This window comes from Cyprinus carpio, chromosome A4 (genome assembly GCF_018340385.1).
Source record: "Cyprinus carpio isolate SPL01 chromosome A4, ASM1834038v1, whole genome shotgun sequence".
In the NCBI taxonomy this organism is placed as follows: domain Eukaryota; kingdom Metazoa; phylum Chordata; class Actinopteri; order Cypriniformes; family Cyprinidae; genus Cyprinus; species Cyprinus carpio.
The window spans coordinates 9,437,889-9,462,691 of NC_056575.1; the positions used below are offsets into that span (position 1 = coordinate 9,437,889).

Genomic DNA, 24,803 nt, shown 5'->3' on the forward strand with positions numbered 1-24,803 from the left:
ATTTGTCAACAAATTTAGAAATACTGGTATTGTTACTTTTTTTCATTTTGCGGTGGTCCTCAACAAAGGGGCCCCAGCAAACTTTCAAAGAGGCTGCAAGATGACTTAGAATAATTTCAAATTAGACAAAAAAAGCATTTAAATAAGATATAACTAAAAGATATTTCTTATTTTACTTTACTGTGTTTCATATGAAGAATCAGAGCTCCTACATGCAGTTTTTGAAAACGTGGATATTTGAGGTCGCCCAGTTTTAAGTGTCATTTCTAGACTTGTTAATATCATGGAAATTAAAAATTCCTAAATGTTGTTATAAAGAATATATATTCTACCAGTTGTGTCAAGAAGCGCTAAAATATTCTATCAGGTAGAAATTGAGTAAAACAATATTTTTAAAATCCTTATTTAGTAAATTGCAAACTTCTGGAAGCGTAATGTAAATGTTTGATAAAAAAGTGGGATCCCTGAAGAACATTCAGCTCCTAAAACAACTGGAATTATGAAATGCAGTTCCTTTCATTGTAATTATTTTAGTTACTTTTTTTTATTTGCAGAAACTAGGAGTTCCAAATTTTAAAGAAAACTAGTGCTATGGGGCTTTTGAATATTGTTCCTCGCAATCAGGGGCATTAGATATAGCCTTATATTTTGCTATAAGGGGTTCAGAATCACTGATTTATTATCAATATTTTTAACATCGAACTAACTAAAATTTATGCCATGATGCAGTGTGTTTCTAAGCTTCACGCTGTGTTTGTGCCTTCAAATCTGAATACAAATGCATAAATAAGCAAGTGAGAAAAGCATCTCGCACATTTATTTCTCTTCCTGTGTACTGTTTCACAGCCACTGCTTGTCCATTGATTAGATGCCACATTGGCTGGGTTTGCACTTTCTGTAGACTTGGACCCGTCCGAGCGCCCACACAATGGGGACGGTTCACGTGCCAGGTAATTAGCGTCTGTGGGGGACAGGTGCTCCCACAATGCAGCGGGGCTCTCTACTGAGTCTCCTTTCACATGTCTGTAATTACCTAATTGAAAAGCTCACTGGGGGGAAATGGGAATAAGAGATAAGGTCTCTTTCACCACACCGCAGGTTGCTTTTCCGTTGAGCAGAAAAAAACATCTATTTGTTGCCACTTGAGGTAAATATTGTCCAAGGGAGAAATGATTGGAAAAGAAAGCAAAGATAGAGGATCCATTGTAAATGAGGGGCTGATTCAGACAGGCAGTGTTTGATGGAAGACACACACGAGGACATGGACAATAGACCCACAGATTTTTTGTTTTAGACTCCATATTTATCTCCAGTCCATGAACTGGAGTGATAAAGAGTAAACATGGATGTAAAGAGTACAATGGTAAACTAATATATCATAATATATAATATCATAATTAAAGTGAACTTTGGAAAGTTTTTTTTTCTTCTTCTCACTACCTGATTTTTTTTCATCCATTGCCATGTCCCTTGCTGTCATTGACTAATTATCTCATTATTCTAATGTTTCTTCATTTATTTTTCTCTGCAATCAAAATATTGTTTGTATATATATATATATAATGTTTATAACAATAATAATAATAATAATAGGATTATTATTTTTACATATACACAAACTCTCTCTCTCTCTCTCTCTCCTCTCTCTCTCTCTCTCTCTCTCTCTCTCTATATAAATATATATATATATATATATATATATATATATATATATATAAGAGAGAGAGATTGTTACTTAAATCCTCTTAGTCGCTTGTAATATGCAACCCTCTCTGTGAAATCAAGGCTAAAATCTCAAAATCTAATTATGAGATAACAAGCATCAAAGTTTGATTTAAACCATTAATTTCACTATAATTTTAATTATAAATTGTCATGGCCCTACTCAGTCAATATTAAAGAAAGGTTACATTTTCACAGAATGTTCTGCACCTTATGAAGAAAACAGTAAATCACACACAAAACAAAGGACTTTAGCTGGGTTTTCACAGAGAGGGTCACATATATTATCAAAAAGTCATTGATGACAACATCCTTAATTGTTTTATCTTACTCTTAAAATTAAAATAAAAAATAAAAATAAACTTAAAATTACAGAAAGCAGTATCAAATTATCAGAAGATGAGTGAATATAAAAATTCACAGACTGGTATTCAAGTCAAATGCTTTCCTTTTTATTTATGTTAATTAATTAATTAATTAATTAATTAATTTATAGAAACACTATCTTCCATTGTGGCCTGTAATATATTTTCATGAAAGAGGTTACTTGATAAATCTTTTTTTTTTTTTTTTTTTTTTTTTTTTTACATTTTTCTCTTTAAATGTTGCATATAGATTCCTAGTGTCATCATCCTGGTTGTCAGATACAAGAGGACGACCACCTACAGGCCCTCATTATTGTTCTATCAAGTGTAGCCTTTGACCTGCACATCCTTGTAAATCAGCTCTTGTGCCTCAGGTGGTCCACACGTGGATTATTTGCTGCTACATTGATCCATGAGATGTAACTATGAAACATGACATCAGTCCTCTCATTGTGTCCTGTAGTCTGTGAAGTCATCTCGACCTTCAAGCACAGATTGTTGATGCTTCAAATGGACCGTATGCAGGTCAGCTTCTATAATATAAATGAATTAGATCTTCCTTGTGTCATTAACATCTATGGCTTTAAGGGTTGCCAAGTAACGATATTTTAATCGGTGATCTCATTACAGAACTTCCCAGGGCCATTTCACTTTTTTGTGTGTGTGTGTGTGCTCTAAGAGCTTTAACTGAATAAATTTTCACTTTGCAAAAAAGTCTATCTCAGCCTATTATAAGATGACAAAAATATTGTTGGGATGTGGTACAGTATTTTCTGTTGTGTTATGTGATAACAGAACAAAGCCATGGTCATCACTCTAAGACAGTGCCTGTGTTCATAAAGAGCTGAATCAATGCTGCACCCTGGTGGAGGAAAGTTGCAACTTTTTGGTTTGGTTTGCTATAAATAAATAAATAAAAATCCAGTCAATTGCAGAAATGTCACTTTACATAATGCAAAATGTTCTATCAACTTTATCTAAATTCTAGAAATAACCTAAAATGTTAAAACTCTACATTTTCAGTTTGTCGTTTGTAGCTAAATCCTTAGCGTGGTTTGCTTCTAAAATGATTGGTTTAATAGAATAGTTCACAGCCCAATAAAAAAAGTGCTGAAAATTGGCTTACCCTTCAGGCCATCCAAGGTGCATATGTATTTTGATGAATTTTTTTCACTGGAGGAAGCATGATTATGGATTATGAACTCATATTTTGGCTAGCAGCAAATGTTTGAAGTAAAAAATTTAATGATGAAATGTAAAAATAAAAACATAAAAACAAAAACTGCTAAAAATAAAAAAATATAAAAATATAAAAAAAAATAAAAATATAAAAATAAAAATACAAAAATATATATACAAATTTTTAGGTGAACTATTCCTTTAATATTTTTCCTTGTAACTCCAGTAATCCTTCAGTGGGAAATGAAAGTGATAGTCACAAACTCTAATTAGTGATATATATATATTTTTTTATTTCAAATGAGCATTATGTAAAACAAATACAGTATTTACATTTACAAGTATTTCCCAATTCATCACATCTTCCAGTACATTCAGTATCAGTCTTAAAGTAACAGTACATCCAAAGCATTATAAAAAGCAATACAAATTTACAATAGTAGTTCATATGATTTGTGCACAAAAGTCTTTGTCGTAAGTCAACTTAAGCCATACAATAGTTATGCACATGTAACAACAGTTTGACTTATTTGTTCATACAGATTTGGAATGACATTTTGGACTGTCCTTTTAACTAGGATAAAAAATGAAATCAAAATGGCACCTTGAGAAGTATCAGTTTAAATTTACATTTCATCATTCAAACCATTCTATTTCTCTAAGGGTTTGAACATTGCTCAGATTCGACTGGAAGAGCAGCGAAGTTCCTATCCAGTCTCAGAGAATACATTTCTGTCATTATTCAGTGACAACATCACACTCAGCCACCTGCTGGAGTCATTCTCTGGAGCTTCCTTACAGACTTTCCAAGTCCTCTGGTAAGGAAATGACTAACTTTCCCACAGTATGTGTGTGTGCTTTCATTCAGCACCTCCTCCAGGGGTAACAAGAATGATTTTATGAGATCCTCTCCAAATGTGTACTCCCAGATAAAAGTAAAGAGTGATTAATTAGCTTTGGATGGACATAAACTGGTTGGAAAAAACAAAAGGGTTGTGATAAAAGTTTAGCTAATAGTAACTAATAAAACTCCCCTAATACAACTCACATGTTTGAAAGCATCATACACGGCCTTAAAAGCAGGCGGTTTGTCACTGTGAAGCACTCCTCTGTTGCCATGTAGCATGAAAACACCCTCTTCCTCTGCCAGGACGCAGTTGCTGCCGTAGATGCAGTGGTCAGAATTAATAGTGCAGTTAATCAGATCTTGATCACCCCAGATTATGTTAAGCTTGTATTTCTGTAACAGAGGCATCAGATGCCCATCCCAGTGCAGACCAATAGAAGTCATGTCATTCTGTCCATAAAGAGAGGGGGGTAAAAAGAGTAGAGTTTGTAATGATTTCTAGACAGAAGCCAATAAAAAAGAGAGACCTTTACCATCCTCTTCTGGACTGAAAGGTAATTGCAACATGTTCAAAAAAACAAACAAAAAACAAACAAACAAACAAGCAAACAAAAAAAAAAACCCATCAAGATGGAGTCATAAATAGATGTTTTAGTAGTGCATATATATATATATTAATTTAACTAAGTACTATTTTCATCATTGAAAATATGAAATGTTTCTTGAGTACCAAATCAGTTAATTTTTTTATTGAATTTTTGATTAAAAATGTAGCCTGGATGAGCACAAGAGTCTTCTTTCAAAAATATTTGTAAAAATCCAAAAGCCCAAACTTAAAATGTATATCTTTGTAAATATTATTTTTATTATTAATTTTTTTTATTATTATTATTATTGATATTTTATTTGTTTTATATTTTTATATTAATAATTATTTATTTTTAATAAGATTTTAAATGTTTTTTTTTTCTCTATTTGTTGCTAGGTGTTTTAATATAGTAATATAGAATGTCACATGACATTAACAGGTCACATGATTGGCCAAATCATGTTTGCCTATGAAACAAGAAAGTGGTATCCAGATTAAGCACTTCTGCATATGCCTACAATTGAGATGAATAGGAATAGCTCTCTCCAGGTACATCAGCCCTCATATAAAGGAAGAAGATTGGGGTCTGGCCCTCTAATCTCACCTTGAATTGTGTTATTCGCATCCGGGTCAAATTCATCAGCATGACGCCAGAGTTGATGCCAGTTTTTCCATAATATGGATGCCGGGAGAAGCGACTATACCAGGCAATCCACGGCTTCTTGTGTTCTAGTGTCATGGCTACTAACTGTGTGGAGTTAAAGTTCATCAACATGTCCAGATCAGCTCTACAGGCTGCAGCAAGAGGACTTCGGTGTCCACATAAAGTAAGGAGTCCACCTCCTTCAGAATCATCTGTAGAGAAAAGAAAGGAAATGCAGAATGCAATGTTTTTGAGTACAACAAATACATTTTCTACTTTCAGAAAAATGATATTGCCATTTCAGAAAAGAGTTTTATGAACTATTTGACATCTTACAAAAGGAAAACAGCACAGTATTTTCCAGTGCAATCACTGTAACCTTTTCAGACTTATTTTTCTTTTTTTTAGATGACTTAAGGCAAAAAATCAGCTTTTGATTAAAATAGTTGTAGATATTTTAGATATAAACTAAAAATGCTGTTTAATTTGCTTTAAACTGCAGCAGTACTCACCGGTAGTGATGCACATGGTTTGAAAAGCTGACTCCACTCTTCATGGTTCTCATGGGGGAATGAAATGGGCTGAATAACATAGCTGAATTTTGCTCGGATGAAAGCTGGTCAGGAATCCAACTGTACAAGTGGAAAATGGATTGGAAAAGTGTAAATCTTTCATCTCTTTATACAGTTTCTCAGTGGTTCAGTAGCAGATTAAAGGAATAGTTCATCCAAAAATGAAAACTTGCTGAAAATGCCGAAAATCTTCAGGCCATACAAGATGTAGATGAGTTTGTTTCTTCATCAACACATATTTGGAGAATTATAGCATTACATCACTTGCTCACCAATGGATCCTCTGCAGTGAATGGGTGCCGTCTGAGTCCAAACAACTGATAAAAACACTACAATAATCCACACAACATTCCATCAATTAACAACTCCTGAAAATAAAAAGCTGTGTGTCTGTAAATAAGTGATATAATGCTACATTTCACCAAATCCGTTCTGATGAAGAAACTAACTCATCTTTATTTTGGATGTTCTGAGGGTGGGTAAACTTTCAATAAATTTTCAGTTTTGGGTGAACTAATCTTTTAAAGTGCACAGAGTTTGCCTTCTTGGATGGGGAAAATATCTGACCATTTAAAATGACATGCATCCCCTTTAACGTTGGGAAAACTTGTTCATTCTTGTGCAACAACATAGATTTGCATGAATATATGTCAGAAATGACAATCGGCTCATACTGACTGCTGTTTGTATGTTGGTGTGTAACTGCTTCTCTGCAAAGATGTGAAATCTCAAGGCTCTGCTGCTGAGCATGGCTGCGGTCTTGAGCATGTTGACAGCTTCCCTGTGTCTCTCTCCACAGGCCACCACAGCCAGCTGCATCAACGGCTCTCGCTGTCCAGGTGAATTCACCTTTTGCGCAACATCTCTGTAAATATACTAGTTTTAGTTTTACTGAACACCATAGTAAATAAAGTAGACTACATCTTCTTTTCCAACAAACAGTCAGTGAAAGGAGGTGCTTATCCTTTAGAAAATGTAGAATTTTGCTTTATTTTCTAATAATTTGCAGTCATGTTTGCAATAAACATTAAATTTACCTTTTTTTTAAGTGTAATAAGATAAACAAAGAAAAAGCATATTTAATGTTTAAAACTAACTTTGTTATAATGGTTGATTAAATGTATCTAATAGGTCTCACAACAAAGAAAAAAAAAACCCTAAATAGGCTGATAAAAGGATGAAAGAGTAAATAAGACCACAAGAATATAGAGGACTAAACCTGCAAAAACAATAAATAAATAAATAAGCAAATAAATAAATAAATCTGTGTATAAATACACATATTCATGTTTAAATACATATATAAATAATTAAACGTATAACAGTATATTTTCTGTTGTTTTCTGTTGGATTACTCGAGAAAAGACCAAAACATTAATACAAAAAAAATTTATTTACAGTTAAACATTATTTTACTGTAAATACATTTATGGCAAGTTAAATGACACTGTAAAATAATTGTCATTGCACAGAATACAACAAAATTAACTATTTTTGCTATAAAATAAAATTACAGTAAGTTACAAGCAAACTGCTGCCAGCTAGTTACTGTAATGTCTACATGATTTTTATTACAGTGTAGATATGAATTTACAGTTTATTTTAATAAATATAAAAAATCTAAAAGGTGTGCAATATATTTGACACCTACATGAACACTTTAAAGTTGGTTTTATGACTTTAAGTAATTCTCCTCAAATGCTATTAAATTATGGCATATTTTGTGCTTGAGCCCATATTTGATAAAGAACAAATAGCAATATTTACGTACAATTTGACAGTTTATTTGAATAAATAATGAAAATCTAAAAAGTGTGCATTAAAATTAAGACCTATATGAACACTTTACAGTTGGTAGTGTTACTGTAAGTCATTCTCTTCAAATTCTCTTTAAGTTAGAAAAGTGTATATGTCATATGTAACTTTAGAGTCGGTCTCTTGTGAATGTCGACCGTCTTGAAACGACACCTCTGCCCGTTCCTTTGGGTCTTTTGTAAAGCCACAGATACTGTACGGACAATATGGCTCAGTTTTTTTATGTATCTTGCTCTGCTCAGCAAAAGTGATTTTACTTGGGCTATACTTGATTTACATGAATTTCCTGTCAGAGGGAAAGCCGCGCCCCCAGCTGTGACACGATCAAACCAAGTCCATGGTTGACCCCTCTCATTAGCATGTTGTGGAGAGGAAAAATAAATGTGAAACTACATTCAGAAATAGATGAGTGATTAAAAGAAAAGAGTTAAGATGAGTTTAGTATTTCCTTAAACATTTCCCATTTGCCCACTAATTTATTTAATTTATTTGGCTACTTTCATCACGTTGAATTATTTATATATGCATTTAAACAAGAATGGGTGTATTTATACACACATTTATTTATTTATTTATTTGCATATTTATTTATTTATTGTTTTTGCAGGTTTAGTCCTCCATACAAGAAGGTGCTCTGTTCAGAAAATGAGCTGTTTTTATTTGATAATAATTTGCAATTCTTTTTAAAATTTATTTATATGTCAAAATTAAAAAAAAGGTTTAAAATGTAAAAACTAAATCTAAACTAAAAATGTAAACTAAATGTGATAAACTAAAACTTTTCATGTTTTAAACAAACTTGTTTACTAAAAGTATCTTATAGGTATCACAACAAAGGGGAAAAAAACATAGATGAGCTGATAAAATGATGGATTAGTAAATAAACAGTACCACGACTACTCCAACAAAATGAGCTGTTTCTATTCCCTAATTATTTGCAATTATTTTCTAGTTTAACATTTTTGCAATATACTTCAATTAAACATCAAAGTTAATGTTAAAAAAAATAAAGATGTGATAATTATAAGAATATATTTCATGTTTTTATGATAGTTCATTAAACATATAAGTCTTAAAAATATTTGTTTAAAAACCATAATGTACTATATTCATTGAATGTGCCAAAAATCATCAGCCTTGAATAATTAGTTACATGCAGGGTAGAGTGTTCTGTATGCATGCATATATATATATATATATATATATATATATATATATATATATATATATATATATATATATATATATATATATATATATATATATGGTTAAGACTTAAATTAAATTATTACCCAAAATTGACCAAGACTAAACCACCTATTTGCCTGTAATCTGAGCCATCTGAAACACAGGTGTTCGTGAGAGAGGCGTGATTTGGCAGTTTGTGGTCTGTTGCATCACTGCTCAACATCTCAACAATATTCTCGACATGCCAGGCTTGCCAGCGCTCTCCCTTGACAATGAAACAGTACAGGTAGGTGTGAACACCTTCCTCCATAAGCAGTTCTCGAGTCAGTGTGGAATCACGCAGGCTGTTGTCATGTGCATCGTTTCCTGTTCAGTTGGATTTCAGGAGTCTTAGGTGAATAATGTAGATCGGTGCAGCATAAACACACACTGAATGACACATTCCGATTTTCCCCCAGAAACACTATGCAAACTCAAACATTCTTTTGGAACAAACAAACAAAATCGTTAAAAAGCTACTTGCGTGAATTCCGCCAAACAAACATCGGCTTTAAACAAAATGAATGAAACAAATCTTTAACGCTAAGTTCTTCGCAACGGACGGCTACAGCGGCGCTTTAAAACCGACCGAAAAACTTTCAGCATCATGTTTACTGAACAAAAATACTAAAGACAGAAGAGCGATAGCTATGCACATACTAAATATATAAAGATATAAGATATATATCGCCTACAGGACAGTAGAAAGAAATATGCGCCTACATATATTGTTACTTTAACATTTTAGAGCATGCAAACACTATGCCAAGCCACATAATTACGTAATTACCTAAATTACCGCTGTATCGGTTGTTTAAAATGATCTGTTCATAGGAACCTATTCGCAAACTATACTAAGACAAACCATTAAAGAAAAAACCCTTAAAAAAAAAATAATTAATTCCTCAAAACTTCCTAGCAACCATTATTATTACTTATTATTTTTAGTTACAGTTACTAACTTTTATTATTATTGATAATTTGATTTCTCAATAAATGTATTATTATTGTTAACAAATAACTAATTTTTGTAGTTGGATTTTACAGAATTATGTGACACCAAATTTAAATGTTTTAATAACAAATCACAATTGTTACATCATGCATTTTTAATCTCACAAGTAGGATTTTAACCTGATTTATTTAATAGCCATTATGACTAGTCATACCTACTAGTAAAAATGAAAGCTTAACTTGTGTAATAATAATTAGTAAATAAAGTGGTAGTAGTATCTTTAAAATAGTTACTAATGTTTAGAGGAATACATATTGAAAGAAATAGTCACACGTGTAGAATTATGATTTATAATTTAAGAGTGTCTGTGGGGAGCATAGAGGAACTGGACTTGGTGTTCTTTTCTACCAGCAAAACAGGCCTTTTTAAAATCATTTTAATCAGAGACAAAAGGAACGAAATGTTTTCTGCTGTATTAGGCAATGTCTATTGAGAAATGGATTGTCATGTTGTGTTAAGACACTGCTGGTTGTCAAGTAAGGAACAATACTCTGATTCAACCGTATGCCAAGTATTGCATCACTCCTCATGGTGAGGTAAAACCACAACACTTTGAAGACCCACAGCGAATATCATCCTTGTGCATGTCATGTGCATTTCACAGAGAACTGAACAGACATTTCACCACACAAACAACCCAAATTCAATAATCACTCCCTTAAGGTCTTCGTTTGCCCTGAAAATAAGTTTTAGTTGACAACGGGAGTCTAAATCTTAAATTTTATTAAGAGATATTTCCTATACTGCAATATATTTATATACCACTGTTCATCATAAAGGAGGGGATGAATTCTTACAAATACATTTGTCATTTTTAGTCATAAATGTTATGTTTCTTTCGGAATTAAGAGAATTATATCAAGACAAATCTAACACAAAACAGCGCTGGTAGAACATCTAGCCGCACAAGTGATGCAATCTATGACAAGTTTCAAATAAAACAACATGAACAAGAACAAATTAAACAATGAATTTCTGCGTTTAAAGGCTTTTCTCATACAATCATACAAAAGGTACCAGCAGGTGCAACAAACAATTGAGAAAGGAAGTCCTGTTTGGGTCAGTTATTTATAGATGGCTTAACGCTCATCCTGTAATGCATTTAAGTATTTTAAAGTAACAATTTGCAACTGACATTTCATTAATGAAGAAGCAAATACTTTCTCAACAATGTTCCAGTTGAAAGTTTTTAAGCCCCAGGGCTAATTACCGAAATGTTGCAGAAATTACAGATTGTGATTTTTAAAAAATAATGGTCTATGAAATTGTCACAATAGTGAAGAGAACTAGGATGGGTGTCAATGTCCAAATCCAAACAGACAACAACACTTATCTGATTCATAATACTACCACGTGCTATAGAAATTAAATTGTCAAAATGTCAAAATTCAATCATCAAAATTGCTTACAAAGTCTACAGTTCATCTCAAGCTGACCTACTGGGCACTGTAACAAACCAGGACGAGTGCATCGTGGAGAAAACCTATGTTTCAGATTCTGTAACTGTGGTAGTAGTGAGAGATGGCTTATATTGCTGGGTTAAGCCTGTGTCTTGTTAAGTCTTGGCATACATAAGCGTGCTCCTGTGTCGGTTCATTTAAAATGGATATATTAGGTGCAGGAGACTGGAAGTAACGTTCATAATCCACGGGTTCCTAGTGAGATTCCCCGTTGAGTGAGGAACCCTCCCCTCGTGGGGACGAGGATCTGGAGATCCCCTTCTCTGTGTTGTCTGAGTTGGATCCGCTCTGGCTGTGGTGGTCTCCAGATGCTGCACTGGAGGACGAACTGGAGGAGGGCTTACTTTTCTCCTTAAAGTCTGTTATAATAACCGTCAGATCTCCCACTGTCACTTCCAGATGTTGTGCACTGCTGCGGTCCACATTTTTTAACCTGGGCCTGCAGGATAGGGAGCAAAGAACAGATCAGACATGCTAGGCTTGACTTCACTTGAGCTGAATAATGACACTATTGTCTTCTGTAGAGCTTCTCTTATAGCATTTCATAATTGATGAACTTGACAACATAGACACTGCCACTGAACTAAACTTAGCTGCACTGAGATACTATTGTCTTCTGTAGATCTGCTTTACAGCTGAAATTTAAATAGTTTCTTAACTGATGCATTTAGCAACATTAACACCGTAATTTAACTGTTTATTACTGTGAAGCTGCTTTGAAACTTTGAATCTGTACTAAATAAAGTAAATTGGCTTGTTATATAAATAAAATTGACTCGAATTGCTAGTATAATAAAGCATAAAAGTGAACCCGGCAGCCTTGGTTTTCCAAGTATTTTCTGAATCATTTTTTCCATAGGCAATTTAAATAAAGTCAGGGAGGCAATGAACCAAACCAATGATCTAAAAGATGAATCAGAACATCAGAAACTTTGATTTGAAGGCTTTTGACATACGTAACCATAAATTTGAACAAATTTATTTTAAAATTCCTTAAGAAATCAGTCTAATATGCTTATTTGGTGCTCAAGAAACATTTATTATTATTTTTCATGTTTAGAATAATGCTGTCAAAATTAACACATTAAAGGGATAGTTCACCCAAAAATCAAAATTATGTCATTAATGACTCACCCTCATGTCGTTCCAAACCCGTGAGACCTCCGTTCATCTTCGGAACACAGTATAAGATATTTTAGATTTAGTCCGAGAGCTTTCTGTCCCTCCATTGAGAATTATGTACGGTATACTGTCCACGTCCAGAAAGGTAATAAAAACATCTTCAAACCATGTGACATCAGAGGGTCCGTTAGAATTTTTTGAAAGCATCGAAAATACATTTTGGTGACCAAAAATGGGTTACGACTTTATTCAGCATTGACTTCTCTCCCGGGTCTGTTAGGAGCGCGTTCACAACACTGCAGTTTAGGGATATCCGGTTCGCGAACGAATCACTCAGATTCTTGAACCAGTTCACCAAATCGAACTGAATCGTTTGAAACGGTTCGCATCAACAACATAAGTATTAATCCACAAAGACTTAAGCTGTTAACTTTTTTTGGCTGACACTCCCTCTGAGTTCAAATAAACCAATATCAGTAATTCATTTACTCAAACAGTATCGATTTTCGGATCACCGGTAGTGATGGGAAGTTCTGTCTCAGTCAAGAACCGGTTGCATCGATTTTCAGATCACCGGTAGGGATGGGAAGTTCTGTTTTTTCCGCGAACCGGTTCTTTCGGACAGTTTGATTCAATAAACCGGTTGCCCGAAACGACCAGTTCTTTTGCGCTCGACGTAATGACTTCATTGGCGATGATTGCCCTTGATTCAAGCCTTCGGTTTACCCGCGCAAACATTAGCACAGAATCGTTCAGAATCAATCACCAAAAGAACCAGTGGTTAAGACCGCATGTGTTAAAGTGTGAAAGTCTGAATCACGCATGCGCAGTATCATCAGCTCCTCGGTTCTCGAACCGGACGCGTCCGACAGAAACGGTTCTTGACTCGAGAACGAGTCAATGTTTCGTTCGTTATCTGGCTCGGTTCAGTCAGTGTACTGTTTGAGTAAATGAATTACTCCGGGATATTGGTTTATTTGAACTCAGAGGGAGTGTCAGCCATGTTAAAAAAGTTAACAGCTTAAGTCATTTGTGGATTAATGCTTATTGTTGACGCGAACCGTTTCAAACGATTCAGTTCGATTTGGTGAACTGGTTCAAGAAGATCCGGTTACATCGAGTGATTCGTTCGCGAACCGGATATAAAAACTGCAGTGTTGTGAACGCGCTCCTAACAGACCCGGGAGAGAAGTCAAATGCTGAATAAAGTCGTAGTTTTTGATATTTTTGGACCAAAATGTATTTTCGATGCTCAAAAAAATCTAACGGACCCTCTGATGTCACATGGACTACTTTGAAGATGTTTTTATTACCTTTCTGGACGTGGACAGTATACCGTACATACATTCTCAATGGAGGGACAGAAAGCTCTCCGGACTAAATCTAAAATATCTTATCTGTGTTCCGAAGATGAACGGAGGTCTCACGGGTTTGGAACGACATGAGGGTGAGTCATTAATGACATAATTTGATTTTTTGGGTGAACTATCCCTACTACTGCTGCTTCTATCTTTTTTTTTCTTTTTTTATTTAACGTGTTAAAAATATTTAATGCAATTAACACAGGGGTGGAGCTAAGGTTGGCCACACCACTCACAACTACTGCTGCTTCTATCTTTTTTTTTCCTTGACCAGAATTGTGTTTATTTAGAGGCAGAATGTCTTTCACCACATCAAACGGGACACTTTTCAGATGCGCACTTCAACTTCACTTGAACTTCAATTGATTACATGCACAGTTACTTCCTGGTTTTAGATAAGCTAGCTCAGTCATTTCCGGTCAACTGTCAAAATCAGCTGTGCTTGCTTCTCTTTATGCGGAAGTTCAAAAGAACGATCCGTGCATATAGTCCATTCCACGCACAAATGTGCCGGTGCACGCTGTAGCCTGTATCATTTCATATTAAAGTGTGAAAGAAACTACGAGCATGCAATGCTGTATTTATGTCATTCAGTTAAGTCATGAAGTTACCAAAAGGCGATTAAAGCTGTCTTAAAACTGTGCATGTATGCAAGTATTTGTTATATATTTAAGAAAATGTTTCTGAAATGCAGTGGTTTTCAAAACTGTCCTGAAGCACCCCAGCACTGTCTCCCTCATCTAACACACCCGATTCAACTCATCAGCTCATTAATAGACACTTTAATAGCTGAAGTGGGTCAAAAAGGTAAAGAGTTGTGAGAAAATACAATGCATGTCAGATACAAAAAATGGCTGGTAGGAACTACGGCTGGGACGATAAATCAATGCAGAATCAAATCGATTTCGATTTCAGAATGCATTGCGATTCCTCTGGAATCGATTCTGAGCTTAGATTTTAACAGCAGATGGCGCTCTAATCTAGTTTTTGTCTGCACACTTAAATGCTCATGAAGAAGAGTGCTAAAGAGCGCTTGTGCGTTCGACTGAGTCATGTAATTTCACCTCAGCTTAAAATGCTTTTATGACGTGAGATTATTGTAAACAGCCCACTGTGAACACCTTTGTAATTTGCTTCAACCTTTTCGAATTTTATGAATTATTATTTTAGGTTCAAGTGTGTCTAAGGATTTGGAAACAGAGTACGGCTGTTTCTAAAGCATGCAGTGCCATCTGCTGTTCAAAACTAAGCTAGAATCGATTTAAGAAAGAATTGCGATGCATTCCAAAAACCCCACAACCGGCAGGATTAAAACAAGTTTCTTCCTGAGTTTGTGACATCACTAACCCCGATGTTTACATAAACCCTGCCCCCGGGAACACGCAACTATCCATAATGGTAAGGGGGCGTGACGTTTCTGGTCAACGTGCACTAGGCGGTTAGCAAATCACAAACACACTGAGCCTGCTAACCAATCAGAGACCACTTTGTATTTCTGAAGGAGGGGTTTCATAGAACAAGGAACTCAACAGACCGTTTTGACGAGAATGGAAACAATATGTCATTTATTATAATGGGTTTATGTGAAGATTGGATTAAGTTTACTTAAATCAGGAGTTATTTTTTAAAGTCTAATAAATGTTAAAATTGATAGCTCTCAATTATACTGTAATGTTGAATGGCTATAGTCATTGGTTTAATACTAAGAAAAAACAAAACAATTCAGAGACATCAGTAGTATTGGTATCAGTGAAAAAAAGCCATTAAACAAAAATTTAAAATATACTGTATGTTGTTTCTACATTAATTTGAAGATTGAATGTGGAATTATTGCAATATAAAATCATATTAAAAAAAATTATTGTTAGGTAGGATTAATCGCGATTAATGATACTGACCTTAAACTCTGTAACAATAGTGTAAATATATAACGTGAGTTCTATTAAATTCACATTGCTTCATGAAAGCATCAATGCCTGTTTCTCACTGCTGGAGATCTCATTAGGATGCATGTGTAGTGCAAGCGTACAGTTTGTTACAAATATTTGTATGAGCTTTGTCACTAGAAGTGGACAAAAAGTGTTGTATAATTCTCAGTGCACTGCAGTAGGTGAAATACATTTTATATTCAAATAGTTTTCAAATTGAGAGCAACAATTCATGACATTTTTCAGAGTGAGCTACCTGCTATATAAAATGCAAAAGACAACCACTTAATTTGGTTGGGGAGTAGGAACTATGCAGTAAATTTATGAACATAGAGACTGTATCGCAACAGTTCACCTCATTTTCTTGTGGCTGTTCTTTTTCAGTGTCGGTTCTTTCTCGTTCTTGTCCTTCTCAGTCTTCTCCTTTTTCTCTTTCTTGGGCTGTGTGGGTGAAGCAAACTGCTGTGTGACTTGCTGGGCTACCAGCTGGGAAACAGGACGAGGTTTCCTGTGGGGGGAAAAAAGGGAAGACTGAGAGGCGAGAAAGCAAGATATTTTAAATCAGGATGACATGATTCAAGCTCACCAGGGCCTGATGAAACGGACTATGTGGGAAAGAGCAAGTTAAAACAGGCAAGTGTTGAAGCCAGTTGAGAAATCTTGCCTACATAGAGTAATCTGAGAAGAATGTGTTTTCTCAACTGTTGAGAAACAGCCGCAATTTCCCTCATCTGTTTTCCTTTCTACAGCAGGAAGACAAAAACTGGTAATTTAACTTCCTAATATTAGCTTATATCCACTAATATACTAGTTCTCCCTGTCTAAACATAAAATTTAAATATAAAAATCATAGAAAAATACTGGCATTGGATAAAAAAAAACGAATGAAAACAAATACACAAACAAACAAAAACATTTTAGATAACTATTAAATAAAACATAAGAGGGAAAAACCCTAAAATAAATTAGTAATTCCAAAACTAAAATAAAATTTGTGCCCATTTTAATTTCAGATACATGGTATATTAATAAACAGAAATAAAATGCCACTAGATTGCAATAGCCTAACTATTATACTAATTAACACACTGACTTTAGCAGCCATAAAAAAAAATAACAACCCTAGACCAACAAAAAAAATGAAACAAAATAACTAAATAAATTACTCAAACAAACAACAACAACAACAACAACAAAAAAAAAAAAAACTGGTCAGAAATTGCTAGAACAGCCCTTCTTGTCCTACTATTGTTTGTTAGTAGGATACTGTTTTGCTGTTGTCATTTTAACACATCAGTTGTTGCACCCCTAATTAACAACCTGACAGCTGCGACAATTACAGATTATATCTAGGCCTATGAGCTAACCATACTGATCTCAGATCAGAGCTCAGGGTGAAGTCCCATCAGTAGTATGGCGCTTAGAATGACAGGGATGCACTGTGACCGTTGCTCTAATGTCAAGAACAACAGCTGTTACACCAAAACCAGTCCATAACAGAGCAGTATGAAGGCCAGCATCGCTGCTGTCTGCTTTACCAACACACACACACACACACACAGTGATTTTAAAAACAGCCTCTCAGTATCTGTGCACTGGTGCAATGTTTATGCTTTCATCCATAACCCCCGGGTGCTTTAGGAATAGCTAATGAAGTTACACATTGTGAAATTAGGACATCTAGAGCCTTAAAGCATAGCAGCCAAGAACCGGTCATTAGCATTGATCCCAAGCCCAAGGCAAGTGAAAACAGCAATTATTAGTTGTTAGCTGTCTGCCTGCCTCGCTCTCTGCTGCATGTCAAGACCTGGCTGCTTGCTGTGGACTCTTATCACCCTTCACACTCAGCGCTGTTAGACGCACCATTCAGAGTAAATCAATCGATCACTTTGTGATGTATTTCCTCTTTGCCAGTCAGAGTAAATTGGCATTAACGTTGCTGATCCTGCTTATTTTTGAACATTTGTCATGATGTTGAGAGGTATTTTGTGAAATTGTCATTAGTCCCTCTCCGTCTCATGCATACATGTTGCAACTATGCTTTAATCCATGCTATTCGTTTACATTTATCCCTACAATAATACAAAAAGACAAATAATACAAAAAGACAATGTAAGCCAGTTAATATTAGAATTTATATTAACTGTATATATCCTGCTTATTACATAAATACTATTAAATAAAAAAAATTCAATGGACAAAATGGAATAAGTTCAAATTATTAGTGACTAAAGAAGAGACAATGGAGTGAAATGAGAGACATGAAACTGTAACAGCTATGTCGCATATCAGTCAAAAACAAAAAAAATATATATTTTGACTGCTCAGTGCCACCAATCGAGAGATTATTTTCTTTAATTTGTGATGTCCTAGTTATAATTTTAGGATGCATCAACCTTCTTATAAAAATCAATCAATAAGGAATGCATCGCTAATCTAATAATTAATTATATTATATGTGGCTGCTAACTTACAATTGTCAAATTCATATTTTTTTTTTACTATCCTGTAAAACAAAAACATAATTTAAATCATTTAAATGCTACAAGTGAATTAGGCACCACAACATAATAATGTGAATTATGGTTTGCAAAAGATTACAGTGATATTAAATTAGTGTTTAATGTTAAAATAGAAGAAATTAGCATGTATTCTTTAATATCCAATGTTAGCAATATATATCCAATATTCAATATTTAAATAAAAACCGATTACGAATGTGGTACCAATATATATTGCGTGTTCTTAACAAAAAGTCACTGAAGGCTCTCACAATATAACTTAGCCTCTCTTACCTATTTTTTTTTTTTTTAGTCAGTTTTCTTGTTAAATAAAATATTTTTATTTCTTCATAAAATCACATCAATGCCAGCTATTAAATCAAACACAGTTACCGAATGTGTCTAAAAAGGCATCTTTTTACAGAAGTGCACAAACAAAACAAATTTTTCCCACATTATTGTGTTAAATCAGAAGGACACGAGGGCTGCATTCTCTCCTCTGAGCCAAGAGTCTCTCAGATGTGTTCATATCTGCATGTTTGTATAATGGTGTAATGATTGTACCAGGAAGGCTTGTGTACTCATGGGCTTGAGTGATGGGAGGGGACACCATATGATTAATGCACTACACTGTGTGAACATGCAGTCTCCATACTGCTCCTCCTTTCGCTCCACTGCCAAGCCCCCAGTTTGACAGATGGCACTCTGCCTCCCACCGTCCCACCTCTCCACACTCTGTTTTTCGGTTCTTTCCAATCGTCTGCATTTCCTATTAACTGCTTTTCAAAATCACACACTGCAGATCCACACTGCTTCTCCCTCGCTTCAGTATCCAGCTTTCTCTCCTTTCATCAAAGGCCCATAACTTGTCTGAATCAAAATGAGGTCAACTCGTTTGAGACAGTACGAGCATGCGTCTTCACGAACTTTTGCAAACTATACGCAAAATTTCTCTAATAAATGACAACAGGGTCTTGTAATTACTGAATAATGTGAATGTTTTATGTGGCTTTTTGTTTATTTGGCAGAGGCATGCTGGGAATGCTTCCTCAGACTGCATTAGTTTCGCCTTTTTGGGCAAAGAGACGAGAACTCGCAGAGCAGCACTCTGGGTTTCTGCACACACGCAATTAGAGAGGATTTCACATGCTGCTCAACTCTTTCAAATGCCACACTGTAGCAAGTGACTAGTCATCTAACAACTAACACTACATAAGCATGTTAAAGCCTTTGTATAATTTATATATAATAATGCCCTTTTTTCCGCCATTGTATAATAATAATTTCAATATGCATGGAGTCAGGTGAACCCAAAATAGCCTAATTATTCAAGGCTTCCTTTAGACCCACTTATCGCATCATTCGGCAACAAGAAAATATCACAGTGACAGCAAAATATGACGGTTAGATTTATGCTTTAGATTTATGCTAAATGTAATTTCTGGGCCAAAACCGAAAATTATGGAGGCACTTGGCCGAAAACTGAAACTGAAAATGCTTTAAATAATTATTTATTATTTCATTAAATAATGTAAAGTTGTTTTGAAAGACTTTTAAATTTAACTTAATAATTTTAATTATACTGAATTAAAAAAATAAATAACCACACATTTATTGAAAGTAACAATAAAATCGGACATAAAATATATTAATATTAAATATCAATATATTATTTTTATTCATTACAATAAAAAACAAACAAACAAAACAATTATAATAATAATGGCTAATTATCAAAATAATGTATAGTTCTATAAAGCTATTATTATCAGAGCACGAAAACCACTGAAAATGCTTTTTTTAGTGGCCGAAATTTGGGTGCATTCCTATTAGCAAACGAAATCCTCTGTTTGTCATCACCACACTGACAGTCATGAAGGATGATGGGTCCAGTTCTGTTAGCAATACCTCTATAGAGCACACAGGTTATGTCAACAATTTATAACCAACAACCTTAAACTGGTTGTGATAGCACAAACATACATTAGTGTCAAGTCAAACAGAGCTCCAACGTGGAAAGAAAAAAGAAAAAGAAAAACATAATACAGCCTTCCTTTTTCCAATCTGTCATCGTGAGAGGTCTTGAGTACGAAAAAAAACTGCTTGGTTTAGAGGGACATTCTCTCCATTTGTGGTAATTGAACGGTATAATACTCTCTCCTGCAGAGCGAATGCTTTCGCTGGGGGGCAAAATGTGTCAGTACACTGAAATTAGAGGTTTGCCGGTAGGTTCCGGGGGTCAGCGGGGGAATGGCCTGAAATGCTCAACGAGAAGCTCTGCAGCTTCATCAATTAAATGTCAGTCTGTCAGCGCAAGGTAACAACTAGGTAAACAAATCACTCTTCGAACAAGAGCAAATATAGCCAGAGTCGAAGCAACATTAAAAAACCATTCACTTAGGAGCTTGTATTGAGTGATTTAAAGGGATAACTTACCCCCAAATAAAACTTGACAATTTTTTTTACCCTCCCCATTGTTCAAAACCTTTATGACTTTCTGCGGAACACAAAAGAAGATATTTAAAGCCTGTTTTTGTCCTTACAAAGTAATTCAATGAGCTCCAAAACAACACAGGCTCTTATTGACGTTCATTGTATAGAAAAATAAAATTTTCAAAAAATGTTTGCTTAAAAACATGTCCTACTAACCCAAATTAAACATATGATGAGATGCCCAACAAACATGCTCTAAATAAACCTTTGAATCATTCACCACGTATCAGTCAGGCTCAGCTAAATCATAGCCTTATAAAACGTTAATTTGCTATCTGCTGCACACAACCACAAACCTAAACGAACACACTGTCATTCACATCTGACAGCTGCTCGGAAAGATGATGTAGCTGAAAGCAGCAATTAGCAGCAACTTATATCTTTTGCGTTTACACGTTCAACTGCTCGCTAAAAGTAGCATAAAAGAAGAAGTACTGAAGAAAATTTAACATGCTGCTGCATGTCAAGAAGCTCTCCTTTCTTCATAAATGAGCGACCTGTGAGCATCGCATCAAGAGGACATCATCATTAAAACCTATCATTTGTGGCCATCTCCGAGGCATTATAACAGGGCAGATGTGCAATCATGGGTTTATTTATGGGCATGAGTGTCCGTGTGTGTGCATCCTGATGTGATGATGCCTCTTCTGATGATGGGATTCTTGATTAAGCCATTGAATGCAAATGAGTTCAAGCCGTCTGGACGCCAGCTGCTGTGGTGGCCTGGACGAGTGACAGCACCCCACCCCCACATAAAGATCCTCCGCCTCTCACACGCACTTTTGCCGTGAAAATGAACGTTTGTTAGCTTTAAATAACTGCTGTAATAATGCTTTGATTCAGGGGTTGGTAATGGGATTTGAAACTTGAAAGATAATTAAACCTTTATAAACAAAGAAAGATGATCGTTATCTGGTGCTGTTGTCGAGAGCTGAGGTCTGTCATCATCATCATCTTCATCTACTTTTAGTGTGCGTTTATGTTCCGAAACGCAGATGAGGAATGTTTTACTTCCTGATCTCATCTTAATGACATAAGGGAAATAACTGACTGCCGACTGCTGTTCCAAAACAGGATCTTTATGTCAGATGAGATGAAAGTGAGAAAATACAAGCCCATTAAATGTCTTCTCTGATGATCATTAGCGCTCTCTCGTGGATAGCTTCCATGGGAAAGACGCTATCTGTAAGACCGATACAAGCAGATTATTGGCTGATACCGACCGTAGATGCATTGCGTAGGACCCCTCATTCTCTATGATTAATTGAAAAAATATAATTTGGTTTGTCATTCAAGGTTTCTTCCCTACGGAGTATTATTTTCTATTTCTTCCCTATTTTGGGTGAAATTTCACAGGTAAAATGTCCGTAGTCTAGCAAAAAAAAAACAGAGCTTACATCGAAGCTCAAACCAAGCAGCATTCTGTTAGTGAGCGGGACAAATTTGCATGACCACCTCGAAGCTGTTGCGAAATCTATAGGAAATATTTCGCCCTTGTGCAAAATTTCAATTCTTATTTATATTAAAATTCACCAAATGGCAGTAAATGTGACCATATCTTTAGAAACTTTAAACAAAGATACTTATACCAAGTATAAGTATTTATCCTCCAATATACAGCCCGAAAAACTCTGAAGTACTCAAGAATATTATTTTCCATTTCTTCCCCATTTCTGCGAAATTTTGCAGGCAAAAAAACATCTGTTGTCAAAAGTGTAGGGAGAAAAAAGCACAACTTACACCGAAGTTACTATAAAACCAAGCAGTTTTCTGTTGGCCAGCTTGGTTCATTTATATGACCAACTTAAAACCATTGCATGGGGAAATCTTTCTCCCTCACACACCAAATTCTAGTTCCACTGATTCCTATTGATGTGACAATTTCGACTGCTAAAATTAACAACAATTAAAATGTACAGAACAACGGTAAATGTCACCACATCTTTATAAACATCATCATCATCACAAAAGTCTTTAATAAGCGCTAAACCATTAATACAAGTATTTTTTCCTCCAGTATACAACAAAAGTAGATATTATCGGTAGGACCAGTGCACCCCTAATGCTTTTACATCAAAACAGAGAAAAGACATTACAAAATGCTATTTTTAATCCCAAATTTGCATTTTGACACGCAAATTGTGAAGATTATGAAAATATGCCGGACTTAAGCATTAGAATTAGGCTAAATATACATTTACAAGCCAATTTTTTTTTACATTATTTTTAGATTGCTAATAGAAAAAAAAGTACGTGATTAAAGAGATTTGCTCATAGGTTGTGTCATACCGAGCTAATGTAGTATAATTACATAATGAACTGAAATTAAACCCCAATTACTTCTGAAATAACCTGCTTTAATCAGGGTATAATGGATGTTTTACAAACAGAGCTGTTTAGTAACGTGACACTGACTGCTCACATTTGTTCCTGAGGTTATAAACATTGTATTAACCGTGTAATTATTAATAAAGACAAGGCTGTCTCAAAACATAATGAGCTGGCTATCTCGACAGCATTCTTAGATCTGAAGCAGCAGCTCGCATTCAGACATCGCTTGGCACTCACCGCGTTGACGTGCCCTTCCTGACATCGCACATCATGCATTTGAACGCTTCGGCGCTGTTCTTGAACGTACACACGCTGCAGTCCCAGTAGCCGTCGTCGGAGGAGGGCTTCGCTTGCCGTTTCGGCTCAAAAAGCAAAACAAACAGAGAGAACATCACATCTCGGACTGTAGAAATCTCCGACACACATATCTGATCCTATCCATGCACAACGTCAGCCGGACGCCTGCGCAAGCGACGCGTTCTTTACTGAAACGACACTTTAGGTTGATAAAAGACCCAGTCCGCCATGGTGGCCACTCTGTTGCGTCTTTCTCATTCACGCGCGCTGCCCTATGGTCTGTTTCAAGCCCTGAGACGGTCCCGAGTTTCTTGAAGCCACCGGCTGTGGGAGTTTCTTTCTGTTTGCTTTTACCTCGTCGGACTCCTCTTGTCTCCCATGCTTCAGAAACTTTGTGCGAAGCGTCACAGGCACAGCTGCCTCTCGCGCTCGGTCCTCTCGAGCGACTCCCAGCTGTCGTAGAAACTCCAGCGCAGCGGCCGTCACGTGACCCCGCTCGACCAATCCGGCGCCGATCTATTTTCTCTGAAGAAGGGTCGTGGGGTTTATATGAGAGTCGTGCTCCCGCTTCACCCCAAATCAACCGGGCGCCGAGCGAGTGCGAGGGAGGTAACTAACTGCACCCCTCTTAAATTAAAGACACTCGTTCCTGGCACTTTGCACTAAACTCTAAAATGTTAACGTGTTTTCTGCTTCAGCAAATGTTCAGTCAAAACTTTTTATATCAGCTGTGTATATATAATGTAAATCTGTAAATCTGTGAATCTCTCTCGTTAGTTTGATCTCTGACGCTTCGGCTTGAGCTCTCAACCAATGAGTCACCGGAGCTCCGAAAGGACCGCCTCCCTCATTTCCTTGTTGCACACGGAAAAATTAAGAAAAAAAAACAAACAAAAAATTGAATAAATAAATCTGGAAATAAATACATGTGGGAATAAATAAATATTACAACATCAGTACATGCACGAATGTATTGACGGCTTGGGCCAAATATCCTTAACCACGCCCCTCCAAGCGTTAGTTTGCCATGAGAGACAGAGAGGAGGGGCGAAAACAATAAAACCACGCCCTCTATTCAGGACGAATTCCAAACGGAAGTGAGCATCTCTCTGCCTACTACCTTCGAAGGGCAGAGCCCTTGAAGTGTGTTCTTTGAAGGGTGTAGGGCATTACTGTCTGGTATAAGAATTTGGAACTTCCTTGGAGAAGGGAATGACAAGACCAAATGTTACCTTGACAGCGTTGTGCGTGATGTAACATTCAGCACTCAGTTGTTGCAAATAAATATTTCTTCTTATTATTATTATTTTATTCAAATGTTGTCTTATTTACTATT

At 35.6% G+C, this 24,803-nt stretch overlaps 2 protein-coding genes and 1 pseudogene across 4 annotated transcripts in view; 1 reads left to right on the plus strand and 2 right to left on the minus strand.

Moving 5' to 3' along the window:
• Nucleotides 1-3,600: 3,600 nt before the first annotated feature.
• LOC109067169 lies at nt 3,601-6,736 on the minus strand (annotated as a pseudogene).
• Nucleotides 6,726-24,803, plus strand: part of LOC109067195 (periphilin-1) — a 37,977-nt gene continuing 19,899 nt past the window's right edge. The window contains exons 1-2 of one of the 2 annotated variants that reach the window (XM_042739841.1): nt 6,726-6,756; nt 9,085-9,206. In XM_042739841.1, coding sequence (XP_042595775.1) covers nt 9,162-9,206 — 45 coding nt within the window. In that variant the 5' untranslated portion in view covers nt 6,726-6,756; nt 9,085-9,161. Of the gene's footprint in view, nt 6,757-9,084; nt 9,207-24,803 lie in introns of those variants that run through there. The other variant, XM_042739848.1, reaches the window with a different exon arrangement.
• Nucleotides 10,681-23,985, minus strand: LOC109067179 (YY1-associated factor 2). 2 transcript variants are annotated; one of them, XM_019084179.2, is made up of 4 exons: nt 23,822-23,985; nt 23,408-23,533; nt 16,201-16,353; nt 10,681-11,873 (listed from the first exon to the last, which is right to left on the minus strand). In XM_019084179.2, the coding sequence occupies exons 1-4, from the start codon at nt 23,845-23,847 to the stop codon at nt 11,630-11,632; spliced, it is 549 nt and encodes a 182-aa protein (XP_018939724.2). In that variant the 5' UTR covers nt 23,848-23,985; the 3' UTR covers nt 10,681-11,629. The 2 variants fall into 2 exon arrangements, with proteins under 2 accessions (XP_018939724.2, XP_042595809.1); XM_042739875.1 differs by having other exon boundaries at nt 23,408-23,885.